The following is a 14,128-nucleotide window of genomic DNA, read 5'->3' on the forward strand; positions in this document are numbered from 1 at the left end:
GTGGCCAAAAAAAGGTAATTAACGCAGTTAATGCAGTTTGGTGGTGAAGACAAAACAAACCTTAAAGAATATTGGACTTTCACCAGATTGACAGAAACATGACAATTTGCTTTGTTTCTGTGAGATTAATAGGCAAACCCCTTTCTTACATGTAACCCATGGGTTTTTAATTTTGTTATGGAGTTATACTTCCCCAGAGTGGCCAAAAAAATTTATTTTACAAAATTCGTTAATCTGGATAATAGGTTGATGTCGCCTGTACTTGATTAGGGTTTTTTCCCCCCAATTGAGTCTAATGGAGGACCACTTTAACTGGATAAGATTACAGCTAACTATATAAAAGACTTCATATGAAACCTCACTGATCATGTGTAAATTTGGAGGTTTGAACACAAACATTGAATGGCCACAGTACACAAAAAAAATATAACTAAAATACCAAAGCAAGTAAATCACATTTAACATACATATGCTATATGTTCAGGTATTTGAATAGTTACAGGGATTTTAGTTTGACGGTTTAGAATTTTCTTATTTGTTTGTAGGTCACATCTTTATGGTAAATGAAGGTGGAACTGCCCCGATAACTGCGTCTCATTTGAAGGCCTCTGACGTGGACACCCTCCTGGATGAACTGGTGGTCAGTCTAATTTCTCCACCCGAGTTTGGCTACATTGAAAATGTCCTGCCCAGTCCTGGCTTTGAGAAAAGTAACATGGGCATAAGCATAGGTAAGAATTAGGATCTATATTTTCATCACATAGGTGAAAAAAAGAATTAATTTAATGTCCTTCTCTGTCTAACCTTTTTCCCAGCTTCATTTTCATACAAAGACATTATTGAGGGTCATGTGAACTACGTACAGTCCAGACACCAGAGGATGGAGCCCACAGCTGACCAGATCATGCTCTGTGTGTCAGATGGCAAACACAGCTCTGCTCACGTGCCCTTCTACATTATTATTAACCCAACAAATGATGAGATCCCAGAGTTTGGTGCTCGTAACATCACAGTAAGTTTTCATGGTCAGTCTCCCTTCTGAAGATCATAATAACCAGGAGACATTCCCATCCGATTTTGTTCACAAGATATGGTCCAATATTAATTGATGTCCTTCTATGATGAGGTACGAGAAGGAGAAATGAAGCAGCTGGACTCCTCGGTGTTGCATGCAATGGATCTGGATATCCCCAGGGACGTCCTGCTGTTCAGCATTGTTAAACCCCCTCAGCATGGCAGAATCATGAATCACAACAGTGAAAAGTCAGTCAACAAGAGACGAGAGGCCAGTCCCCAATCCCCTGTGGTCGACTTTACAATGACAGATCTTACTAATGGTACCTTTTACATGTCTGTACTGTAGATTAATTTCACTTAGGACTGAAATTGACATCAAAAGAAACTTTGAGTTACAGTTTGTTTATGTGTAGCTGTGGCGTGGTTTAAGTTCAGAGTTGGTCTTACAGTATTAGTGCTAGCTCTGCATTCATGTCCTGTAGGCAAGATGACACAAGTTTCTCGCTGGAAACTGCCACTCACCTCAGCTCTCATATATGAAAGGGGCACCTATTTTACACAAGAAGATCAGTTAGTCATTAGTCATTTGGAATACGACTCAGCCTGTGAAAACACTTGTACATTTTCTTCTGTAGCTCTGGAGGAGTTTTCAAAAGTCAGGGAAAATAACCCTGATGATGTCATTAGGGTTTATGGGTCCAAGTGATCAGACAGGTTTTTATTACCCAAACTGTCTATTATAAAATTCCAGTGGATCTTGGTCTAACTTGCAAATAAGCCGTTCAGATAATTGGGTTAAACTTGGCATTTTTAGTACACCACCTATTACATTCACCTGTTCAGTTCTTAGCAATAAATTGGTGTGGTGAATACTCCAAACACAAGGTCCACATAGATAGATATTCCCTAAGCTTTTGACTGTATCCCATGGCCTTCTTCAGCAAATGGCACTTACCAAGATGTCGTCAGAAACCATCTTTAAACAGGGGTTACAGTCCCCCCATATATGACCACCTGTTATTACAAGTCTGATACATAGCTCAACATGACACCTGAAAGAGTTCCATTTGCTGAAGGTTATGAGATACAGTCAAAAGAGCAGAGAACGGTGGACCACGCTCTCAGACTATTTACCGTAGATTTGTGACATATTCTCATGTCAACAGCAAGGAAGTATTGACATATATTCCTTTCATTTAAAATAAACAGTTTTATCATTTTATCATTTTATGTTAATGGCTCTTGGAATGCTATGATGGCAGTATGAAACTAAGCATGCAGACCTTTGTAGAATAAATAAAACTTGGTAAAAAATCTTTCAATAAGTCAAATAAATGTATATCATCATTGGCTGGCAGGTATGGATCTGATGTATATGCATGATGACTCAGAGAACATGGAGGATAGTTTTACCATCCAGTTAACTGATGGCAGGCACCAACTCCACAGACAAGTGATGGTTAAAGTGCTTCCAGTCAATGATGAGGAGCCTCGTACCATAAGGTTAGACTAACACCGTCATTACAGTTCATATTTAAAGTGAGTCATCACATGATTGATTGTAGAAAAGCAAAACAAAACTGGTCTTAATCTTTTGTCCTTTAGGAACAATGGGCTGGAGGTGGAGCCAGGAGAGGCTAGGCTCATATCCAGTGTTACACTATTTGCACAGGACAGTGATACTCCCCCTTCAGAAGTCTTGTACATATTTGAGAGTGTTCCTACCCAAGGACTACTTCAACTTAAGGTTGGTGCAGTGCCATTATGTTTTAAAGAGATACACCAAATTTAATTATGTTATATCCCCTATCAGTTTAGCTGTATTAAGTGATGACAATGTACTGAATCATCCATTTGTACCCAATAGATGATTTGTGCCAGTGCTCCATATTGCCAGTAAGTAAATGATAAAGGCTTTTCTCAAATGTGAGAAAGTGGAACTTACAGCTGTTCTAAAGCCACATGACAAATGACATATTTAATTATTCACAGCTAATGGCTGTAGCAGTGGGGATTTAGTGGAAATGAAACATGATATACCAAATTCCAGATATAAAGCTTGCTACACCAGTGACAACAGTGAGTTTAAGATGTCATATTTCAGAGTGATGAATATACACCCCAGATGATTAAACAGGTAAAAAGGTTTATCAGCGCTGCAGTTGAAAATGAAGCTATGAGAGAGTTGAGAGTGAACCAGAACAGTAAAGTTTAAATTTGAATTTTTTATATGCTCGTCAGAGTTGCTTTATTACTGAATAATGATGCGTTCGAGTGCAAGGATTGTATTGAAAACAAAGTCTTCCTTGGTGGTATTTCTTCGCAGATTATGCAGTAAATACGTGAAGATATGCTTTTGAAAAAATCCATGCCAGTTTGGCAATTCAAATTGTTGTATTAAACCGAGGAATCAGATTGGGCATAGAAAACTGCTGAAGCCAATGATCTACTGTGAATGTCTATATCATGGTTACATCTGGGTTTTCGTTACTTAAGGCAAAAAAGAGCAAAAGGGCAATCTATCATGAACCAGTGGTATTCTGCTATTTAAAGAATTCATTCCTGATCCCCATGGCATTGGGATGTGCTGCTTTAAAGTAACCTGGCAATGTAAACGTTAGGAAGACACAGGGAGTTGTTGTGCTCCTAACTGTGACTGTTTTTATCTCAGGAAGGTAAAGACTGGGTGTCACTGACAGCATGGAGAAACTGCACCCAGGAAATGGTGGACATGAACCTTCTGCGATATGTGCACACAGGCCTGCATGCTGCTAAAACACAAGACTTCTTTGTCTTCCACTTGCTGGATGGAAAGAATCAATCACCCCCACAGCACTTCCACATCTCTGTCAAAGATCGTGAGAAAGGTACAAGAAGCTAGTCTTACACTCTTCATTAGACATAGGTTTGGATCAAATTTTCTACTTGTGTAATCCTCATGACTGCTAGGCCACATGTCCAGTGTGTTTCCCTGCCCAGTGTGAATTCATATTGATGTGGTCCTAATTTTAATGTAACCTTTATATGTTTCCTCTATCACAATTTTCAGGAAATATTGCCATCTTTGTAAAGCCAGTGAACGTCAGTCGGGGTGATCGTGTGGTTCTCACTACAGATGTGCTGTTAGCCACAGACGGAACAGAAAAGTCTGAAGAGCTTCTGTATGTCATCACCGACCCTCCCGCTCAAGGACACATAGAGTACATCAAACACCCTGGACTGGCCATCTCCACCTTCAGCCAGATGGACATAGCAGCAAACCTTGTAGCTTACGTGCACGACAACCGAGCCAGCACACCCACAGAAACCTTCCAGTGAGTCAAGAAGCTAAAACTTGTGATTTACTTGCATTTTACCAGTGCTTAGTGGTTGAGAAGTAGTTTCCCAGTTATGATTTTCTGTCTTTATGTGACACAGATATTTTTCTTTGGTGTAATAAATTACATACTGTGTATGTAGATATGTGGTACAAAAGTGGATCCCGGGGTATGTAAAGTGTAAGTTATTTAAAATTACTATAAATTTCAATTTGTTAGGACTGCAATGACAATATGTAAACCTTGTATTGATCACCTGATGTACATGTCATAATCATAAAACAATCCAAGCTTGGCTGAGCTAGCATTATTATGAAGGACAACAACACAGCAATATAAAAGAAAGCAACATAGACAATGTTTTTTGGACAGACTCTTCCATTCTTTCAAAATCCAAAGGGAGATGTCAAAATAAGTAATTTTTACATTGATCACTTTTGGTCAGACAGCCTAACACTAGTCTGCTGTATGTTTTGACAGGTTTATTGTGAGTAATGGTCAGACCAGCCGAAATGGAAGCTTTGACATTGCAGTGGAAATGGTGGATCGTGTCCTGCCATCTCTGTCCTCCAACAAAGGTGTCATAGTCCCCCAGGGTTCCTCCATTATCCTGGGTCCTGACTGCCTGGCCCTGTCTGACCCAGACACTCCACCCAGTGCCCTGACCTTTATCCTCCTCCAGCCTCCACAGTATGGCAGGCTGCTTTTAGCTGGTATCACACTAACTGCTGGATCAAACTTCACCCACAAACACATACAACAGTTAGAGGTATCATATAAACATGACGGAGGGCCGTCGCAGATCGACCAGTTTGCCTTTACTGCTTCTGACAGCACCAATCGAGGCTTCCTCCTGGATGGGCGCTTACATTTGGAACCCGTGTTCTTCACCATTCAGGTAAGTGATAAAGGCAGTATCTTGTGAATTATAGAGGCTCTTTGTTTGTGACCCAACTCTTCTAGCAACATTAGCTGTTCTGTGCCATCATATATGGCTGAAAGAGGATGTGTTCCAAGTTCCAAAAGAGGCTAACTGCACACCTCACATTTTAGGGATCCTAGGTCTGTGAGCCAATGGTAAAAGTAGGATACCCAAATGTGATGCATCATTTCCTTAAGACTGGCCTTTTTCCTCAAGAACCTAATTTAACAGATGTAATAAGGTTCACAGAGGTTTTCTGCACAACAGCAACTGTGGTCACAAGTGACAATGGTAAATGTTAAATTGTAGCAAAGGTAAAAATTCATATAGTCCGCAAACTGACATCAATGTGCGATAAATAAAAATATCTATCTAAACTTTGCTAACATTATGAACATTAGCCACAACAAGCTACTGCTCACACCAGACCAAATAAGAATGAAAGAAAAAGACAGTGAAAAAAGAAAAAAGAAAAAACGTGTAGTGACTTGAGCAAGGATGAATTTTTTTGCTTATGAATTAAACTTTAAATTTGTAAAAGAAAGAATTTGTTATTTTTACCACCAAAAAATACATAATCTTGCTTTGAGTAGCATTAATGTGATGTTGTTTGTCAGGTATAAGATGGGGGCCAATCCTAAAAGATCCCTAACCATTGTTTCTCGTAGGGGTGTGAAAGAAATAATTGGGCTAGCTGAATAGGTACAAGGCTAAACTGGTTGACATGAGTGAAGCTGATGTTAGCATGTTTGACAATGTCATATAAACATTATGTCTATGGCGTGTCATGTGTCATGAATAATAACAAATTATGTATATCCTCTGGAGTAAAAGTGAAAACAAAAACTCATCAATATAAGTATTTGATTTTAGCAAATGTTCCTTCATGAGTGCCATACTGCCTTCAAAACTATAAAATACAAAAATTTAAAAAAAAACTTGCATATTAGCATTTATTAAAACTAGTTCTGCTCAGGATGAGATGGTAACATAACTTTGGTGATAAACACAACATCCAACAATCTTATTTTTAGTAGCACTTTAGCTGAATAGCATTTTCTGTTAGAATTAAGCTGGATCCTACTCTACTCTCTCAAACTTCACTAGTGCTAATATGCTAACAGTTACTAATGTCTTTATTAATGAGAACTTGAACATTCCACTTTACATGTCTTACATTTATTTCTAGTATTGTTTAAGCTGAGGTTACAGTAATGTTACCTTCGAACCTTCAAGTTAAAAACACACAAAGTAAACATTTACACATTTTTCACATTAGTTAATGAAATTAACTGTGGCTCTTGGCTTTTATACATTTGTAGCAGTGAGAAAAACTTTTTTTCTCTTATACTTTTGTGGCATGAAAAGAAGTGACAAACTTAAATCAATTAAATCTTGTTTAATTGATTTAAACAAGAAGAAAGTGTTAAGAAACATGACTTACTTATCCCTTCTCATTGGGTCACAAACTCCCCAGAGTTGAGGTCTGCTTTTAGACTCTTCTCGAATGTTCTCTATGGTACCACAACTGATCAGCTATGCATGGGGCACAATATGCATCATTGGTGCTCTGTTGTATCACTGTGCTATGGAAAACAGATGCAGCATTTTTCAAATCTAGATAAAGTTAAGTCTGTGTTTATCATATAGGCTTCATCACATCATTTAATAAATCCAAATTACTTCCGTTGCTATGATATTCATGTTAACCAATATCTATTTAATTAACAAACCATGTATAATTTCAGATCAAGCCTTTGGATAAGTCTTTTCCTGTGGTTGTGAAGAAGATCCCTCTTTGGAAAGCAGAGGTTTTAGGCGATGGACGATACGGGATCTTTCTGTCATCTCGGGAGCTGAAGGCCCAAGACAGTGACAGCAAAGAAGAAGAGCTGATATTCTGCATCGTTCGCCCGCCCTACTTTGGTTACCTAGAAAACATTACTACAGGTGGGAAAAAAACATTTTTTTTCCATCTACACTTCAGCTTAACTTGGAATGAAAAAGTAAGTCTTTCTCTTTGCTGTTGCAGGTGGGTTTGTGTCACAGCGCTTCTCTCAGATGGAGCTGCACAAGAGAACCATCATCTACATCATCAATCCAGAAAGGGAGTCTCTCTCAGATAGCCTGGAGTTCAGAGTGTCTGATCCTTTAGGGAACACTGGGCCTTCTCACATGTAAGAAAAAAACTGTGACATGTATTTTTATGACATATTAGATTAACAATTTAGTCTTCACCATGCTTGACCTTGTCTTTGCAGACTTGAATTCAGTTGGTCCAGTGTGGAGCTGTCTCAGCCTGTTTACTCTGTGTGTGAGGAGCAGGGAGGCGTCTCGCTGGACATCATCCGAAAAGGAAACTTGGTCGAGTCTTCATACATCACTGTCAAGGTCTGCTGTCATTTCTTGTTGAAACTGATCAGCTGTTATGAATTTTCTCTTTATAAGTATATTTAACTTGAGCACAGTTGTATTAATAAAGCATCTCAACGCCCCAAGCAGCTTTATACTGTGCAGGAATTAGATTAATTTTTGCTACTCTATGCTCTGCCCTCCAGCAGATTTTAAGGCTTGTTTTTGAATCACGTTTTTTAATTTAGGTAAAGGCAGTGACTGCAATAGCTGGGAAAGATTTCCTCATAAGCCCTTCTTCCCTCATTCAGTTTGATCCAGGTATGTACTCATTAATATAGAAAGCTCATATTGTGCTTTTTTAAGGAACAGTAGTATACTGTATATTCAGCCTGTGTTACTGAGGAAATGGCAGGAAATGGCATTTGAAAGTTACGTTACAGAAAGTGTAGGATCCAATGTTTTTCGAAATCCAGTGATGCTATTTATCCTCTGAGAGGGATTACATTGTCTTTTACTCTCACATTGTAAAAATGCTACTACTAAAATTGCTATTGCTAATGTCGTGCCACTACAACAACCACAATTCATTTCAGTAATTTACAGTGTGCTACAAAATAACAGGTACAAACCAGGAGAATCACAATCTATCAGACCTGTACCAACTCGTAAAATAAGCTGTGATGTTTCTCTCTATGTAGGAGTGTCAAAGAGGAGCTGGCAAATAGAAATTATTCAGGATCACCTTGAGGAGGCTGAGGAAATGTTTGTAGTGCTGCTGGTCTCCCCCGAGGGCACAATGATTGGCAGCAACAAGAGGGCTGAAATCACCATTAGGGACTCAGGTAGAGGTAAAAATAAACCCCAGCTATAGATTTATAACATCCTAGAGGGCACTTTGCAAGGCTGCATCCCTGCATGTGATCCCTTTTTTACCTGGATACTTACCAAAGAAAATCGTTTCATAAATATAAATGTTAAATGATTCTACTGTATGTAATATGCATGCTTTCCACTTTTGTTATGGTAAAGTATTTTTCACAAGACGGTGCGATGTCAGTGATTCTGATTAAAAACGCATGTAATTGATACTGCCTAAAGATACTAACGTGACAGTTAAAACTTTAACACCATAGGACAGTGCAGGCTGAACCAGGATCAGCAGGCTCCTGTCCTTGGAGGAACAGAGATTAGGTCAGACATGTATCCCCAGCATGGATCCATTCAACTAGAGAAACTTCCCTTGGGCACTGAATCAGTCATCTGGACCCGTGGAGACAGCACCTCCAGGCCTGCAAGTCCCCTGAAAAAGAAACTCAGAGTTATGGGGAATCCAAAGTCTGTATGTACCTACTCTTAAAGATCACATTGGATATGACTTTATCCAAGTTGAAATTTTTCATTTTTTTTTCTGTTTTGTTCCAGTTTAAAAATTTCTATAAATTCTTACTCTGTTTCATCTTCTAGGTTGCACCTTCATCGGTTTTTCACAATGGGACAGACATCGTTTACACAGTAAGCAGCAACAACTGACATGACCTTACCTTTCAAAGCCAGAAAATCCCTCATTTCCTTTGTCTTTTTGATCCCAGTATCATGGCATTATACAAATGCAAGTAGAAGATGGAACCTCCCCATCCAGAAAGGGCAGAAAAGCAAACATCCGTGTGGTTAGCAGAGGGGCACAACAGCAGGCGTCAGCAGAGCTTACTAAATCAAAACTGGATCCTCAAAGAAAGATCTCGAAATCTCAAAACACTGGACCAGCTAAAGGACATGTGAGTGCAAATGTCAGTGGTTCTTTTCTGCTCACTGGAAAATTTGCTGAGTTCTCTTTTGCTAAGATCCCTTTGTCTCTTTTTCAGCTTTGCAAACAGGGCCACATGGTGTTACTTTAGCCTGATAATCAAACTAAACTGATATCCACACAGAAAGTTTTCTTTCCCTTGATTCCTTCAGCTTGACATTCCGTTGATGTTAGCTGATTTCTTTTTTTAATGGGTGGATTATTGTGTTTTATTTTGCCCTTACCAACCAGTAGCAAGTGACGTGTCAGTCCTACCAATGACTTTTTTAGGAAGTGGTTGCTAGAACCAGTTAGGTTTTCATGATGATTAAAGAAATATGCCCATTTGAGAGTTGTTATTTCTGTAAGTAAACTTTCAGCAACCCATACAGCTGCATAGATGTCTCCATTTTTGTGGCTATTTTTCTGTCGCTTTTTTAAATGGTCGTAGCTAGGTTGTAGATAGGTAGGTACAACCTTGTCTTGCCACTCAAGTGATACCAACATAGAATTGTGGGACGCTTTTTACCATCCATGGCAAAATCTTTCACTTTGTTTCATAAATATCGTTAATTGGCTGTTTCACACTTACCACAATTTTGGTGGTCCACAGGCTACAGCTGATAACTCCATCCCCAAGCCCTGTGTGCCAGAACTGAAGGGACTCCTGCATTTCAACCAAACAACCAATCAGCTCTTTCACTGCAATGGTGTCTCCTGGAAACCCTGGGCACCAACTGATCAGGTACTCCAGCTTCACAGCTTCACAACATGGGGAAGCCTACCTGTAATAAAAGCCCCCAAAAGCATCTTTGCATCTCTGGGAGAAAGTAAAGGTCTGACCATGGCAATATTCTTAAAATGATACACTGCTGTTTTACTTTTGTTCCTTATACAGAATGTGGACGGAAAGTTAGATCAGAGTAAGTGGTAACACCCACATTTCTTGCCTGAGGCAAATTTGGCAAGATAGTAAAGTATTGCAGGCAAATTTTCTCTCTTTGCTATTGTGGACCAATAACAAGGATCTCCATTTTATCACGATTCAGATAACATTAATCCATATATTAATGTCAGCTGTCATTTTCTAGGGAGTAAAGGGGGGCTCAGATCATCAAGACTAATAGATACTGCATATGCAATTGGGTGTCATCTGCATATCAATTAAAGGCTGTACTGTCCTTATGAATAATGACCTTGGGTGGTAACATATAAAGACTGAAAAATAGTGGTTCTAGGATAGAACTTTTTAGAACTCCATAGAGATTCATAGATGGTACCTTGGAGTGATTTTTTCTTTTCCTTGTTGATAAACTTCGAAAATTATTTCTTATCATTTTCATTTAAAATTATTTAAGTTCACCTACAAATGTCAACATGTCTGCACATTTGCTCTTGAAACACAGATGGTGGGTGCTCAGATGTGCTCTAAAGGCTGGACCTTTCATGGTGGCCACTGTTACATCCTCAACACTGAGCACAAAGCCACCTGGAGCACAGCTAACCGAGCCTGCAGGGAGAGGTAAAGTTCAACGTGAAGCTCAGACACACTCTGTGTGTTTTTGCAAACACACAGAATTTGTTTGATAAAGGATAAACAAACTTAGAGAGAAATTGTGAGTCACAAAGCATGACCATACATGCTTCTGATTAGTTGTCTCTCACACACAAGAACTGTATAATCTCATTTGTATGCTCTAAAATTAACTATTCAAAAGAGAACACAGCTTTCCTTCTTTTTCTTTTTTATTTCAGATATAAAGGAACTCTAACAAGTGTTCTCTCTAAAGTCGACATGGACTGGCTGTGGGACTTCAGTGGAAGAAAACCATTCTGGATAGGTGGGTATTTTCTACTGATTGTTTGCAATGACTTTCCTGTTTGAAGATTACATAAATCGTTTAAAAAAATTTTATTTGTAATTTTACAATGTTAGAGATCATATTAAAGGGCCGCTCTTACAATTTTACACATCACCTCCTAGTTCATAGGATTTAACATCAGCTTCTTTTTTCAAGATTTATTAAACATGTCATTAAATTGAGTGTTACTTTGTTCATGTAAATGACCTCTCAACAAAAAGTGCAGAAAATGTGCTTTTGGAAAAACCAAATTAAGAAAATCTTTGATCATGTTAACTGGCAGCAAATGGCATTGTCAACACATCTGGTTTGATAGTCAAGGACATTACAATGATTTAAAATACCGTACATTTATTGTGAAGCACATGCATGAATGGGGCAAAACAGATAATATTAAAATATTTACTGTAGATTGGTCATGTCTGGCCAATATCCGATTCGAGGTCAGTACTAAGGCCGATACTGAACCAATTTACAAGATCACACCTCTCACCTGAGACTTATACTGTCTCTTGCTGCTACTGCTGCTAATGCTGCTGCTGTTTATATAACATTTCAAAAGGCTCACCTCCACCCACCATCCACTTGCAGGGTCTGAGTCTACATTCCTTTGGGGAGGATGTTGTTATTGTCACTCCCCAATCCCTGCTGTATGAAGCTTGGTGCATTCTTGTGGGGAGACTTAGACCCTAAGTATTAACTCTCTACACAATAACCATTTCATGTGAAATGGGCTGACAATATATTACAGTACTAACAATATATTGAGTACAACTTGTTGGAGCTGATCTTTTTTAGGGAGCTGACCATGTATATCCTGGTATCATCTTCCCTGGGATAGATGGAAGTTCAATTTTGATTAAAGTCTATACTTCTTCAATTAACAGTTAGCTTTTTGATAATAAAAATTTGAGTAGTAATCAAAGAATTAAATTTTGTTTTGTTACCTTGCTTTTTGTCAGCTTGACAATTTATGGTGTTCAATATTTTGACTGTGGGGTTTATTAGTGGCATGAAAGTTTCGTGAATTACATCATTGGAGATATTTTTCCCATTATGGAGTACAACTCCTTTATACTTACTGTTTTTTCCTACTATATAAGGTCTGAATGACAGGGAAGGCCAAGGACGCTGGGAATGGGCGGGTGGCGAGCCGGTCAGCTACACCAACTGGAGAAAGACGCCCCCTCGGTCAAAAATGAAGGGAAGCAAAAAGTGCATCCTGGTGTGGAGAAGGGCAAAGTGGCAGATAAGGGACTGTAAAACCAGCAGAGTCCATCGCTTTGTGTGTTCAGTCAAGACTTGAAAATGACTCTGTGGACAGTATCACAGCCATGAACCACTCAATGTGTTGTTTCAGAAGAGTTGCAGGAGGAAGGACTCATCCTCAGGACGTCTAAACTGAACAATAAGACAACTTTCCAACAAGGATCAGTGGGAACTTTGATGGAACTTTTTCTATGATTTATAATGTACTTTGTGACAATTAATGTGTGTAAAAAATAACCTGCTACACTAAGTGACATTGTTTACACAACATTTATTCTAATTAGCCACTGAAAGTATTGTTATATATGTAAGGCACACAAGAGATTTAAAAAAATGTATTTAGTGTCTTTTAGTTGTTTTTTAGTTGTCTTTTAGTTGTTTTAGACAGAACCAAGGCTGGAACTGTGCTCTACACTGTAGTCAATTGGTTTGTGGTGTAGGCAATTTAGTTACAAATCAGACTGTTGATGTTGTACTTTTTGCAAATTACCTGATGGTCTTGCAATGATATCTAAGGTGTCTTGTGTCCAAACCTGGTTATAAGACTTTTGTTATTTAAATTTGAGTTTGTGTATTTATGCTTACACTGTACATACGGTATTCCTAAATTTCCTAAAAAATCAGATTACTGTAACCCAATTGACACACAGTATAACATCATAAACATGTTTATTTGGCCATGTAAACAGAAAAAAAGCATCATAATAAAGTTCAGCATTAAATCATCTGTGTAAATGAAGCTCTAATGGAATATTTTGCATAATCAGTCAATTTTTTTTCTTGTTTATAATAATTTAAATAAATTATCCTTACAGTATTTGCAAGGAGAATTAAATCAGTATTTGTGAGAATTCCCAGCGCTTGATTTCAGACAAAAGAGGCAAATCTGTGATATCGCCAAGATTCAGCTGCACTGTTAGTGACCATAAATAACTGTCCTTGCAAACCTCAGCATCAATATAAACTCTTATTATAGAGATTATGATATTTCCAAATCCATTAAGCCATTGTCTACTATCAGTGAAACATCTTTTCTCGGGTACAATAAAACTACTTTTCATGTTGATATTTCTTCATTAGTTTTAGGCCACAGTTACATGTTGCTGTTATTGTCACTTTTTTGAGAATTCAACACTATCAATGTTATTCATATCTGGGCCAGTGGGTCCTGTGAAACCACAAGGTTAGGCGGCAATGTGATTATCCTCATCATGTGATCTACTGCAGGGGTATGAAAGACGGCCTTTTGTATGAGCTGTAAGCAGTTCTCAGAGAGTTTGCATGCACTGAAAAGATACACCATCTCCTCTTCAGCTCGGTGAGTCCAACTAAAACTGAACCAATATACATGTGTGTGATGCATCTACATTTGAGTGCTTCAAAAAGAAGCAGGAAACTTGAAGTATTTGTGTATGCTTTGGATAAATGCCAACATGTTTTTATGATTGATCACTACTGTAAATGAGAAAAACGTTTTTTTTTTTCTAAAAGTTACAATAGCAGCACTAGAACATCAGTCAGTCAGGAGGAAAGTCTTTAAAGTTTTGAGTTAGTCACAATTTGACGGATAATTACCCACCAGGTTTGAACGGAACAGAATCAT

General features: G+C 38.3%; 1 protein-coding gene across 3 annotated transcripts in view; it reads left to right on the top strand.

Moving 5' to 3' along the window:
- frem1a (Fras1 related extracellular matrix 1a) overlaps positions 1 to 13,471 on the top strand; it is a 31,872-nt gene extending 18,401 nt beyond the window's left edge. The window contains exons 18-37 of one of the 3 annotated variants that reach the window (XM_040140297.1): positions 546 to 731; positions 816 to 1,012; positions 1,127 to 1,337; positions 2,376 to 2,520; positions 2,623 to 2,764; positions 3,689 to 3,884; positions 4,067 to 4,331; positions 4,815 to 5,232; positions 7,005 to 7,206; positions 7,289 to 7,433; positions 7,518 to 7,647; positions 7,857 to 7,929; positions 8,310 to 8,459; positions 8,745 to 8,950; positions 9,076 to 9,123; positions 9,201 to 9,386; positions 10,008 to 10,139; positions 10,801 to 10,916; positions 11,150 to 11,235; positions 12,360 to 13,471. In XM_040140297.1, the coding sequence (XP_039996231.1) occupies positions 546 to 731; positions 816 to 1,012; positions 1,127 to 1,337; positions 2,376 to 2,520; positions 2,623 to 2,764; positions 3,689 to 3,884; positions 4,067 to 4,331; positions 4,815 to 5,232; positions 7,005 to 7,206; positions 7,289 to 7,433; positions 7,518 to 7,647; positions 7,857 to 7,929; positions 8,310 to 8,459; positions 8,745 to 8,950; positions 9,076 to 9,123; positions 9,201 to 9,386; positions 10,008 to 10,139; positions 10,801 to 10,916; positions 11,150 to 11,235; positions 12,360 to 12,562 (3,437 nt within the window). In that variant the 3' untranslated portion in view covers positions 12,563 to 13,471. The remainder of the gene's footprint in view (positions 1 to 545; positions 732 to 815; positions 1,013 to 1,126; positions 1,338 to 2,375; positions 2,521 to 2,622; positions 2,765 to 3,688; positions 3,885 to 4,066; positions 4,332 to 4,814; positions 5,233 to 7,004; positions 7,207 to 7,288; positions 7,434 to 7,517; positions 7,648 to 7,856; positions 7,930 to 8,309; positions 8,460 to 8,744; positions 8,951 to 9,075; positions 9,124 to 9,200; positions 9,387 to 10,007; positions 10,140 to 10,800; positions 10,917 to 11,149; positions 11,236 to 12,359) is intronic. The other 2 variants (XM_040140299.1, XM_040140300.1) reach the window with 2 other exon arrangements.
- The last annotated feature ends 657 nt before the right edge of the window (positions 13,472 to 14,128 follow it).

This window comes from Xiphias gladius, chromosome 12 (assembly GCF_016859285.1).
Source record: "Xiphias gladius isolate SHS-SW01 ecotype Sanya breed wild chromosome 12, ASM1685928v1, whole genome shotgun sequence".
NCBI classification, from domain to species: domain Eukaryota; kingdom Metazoa; phylum Chordata; class Actinopteri; order Istiophoriformes; family Xiphiidae; genus Xiphias; species Xiphias gladius.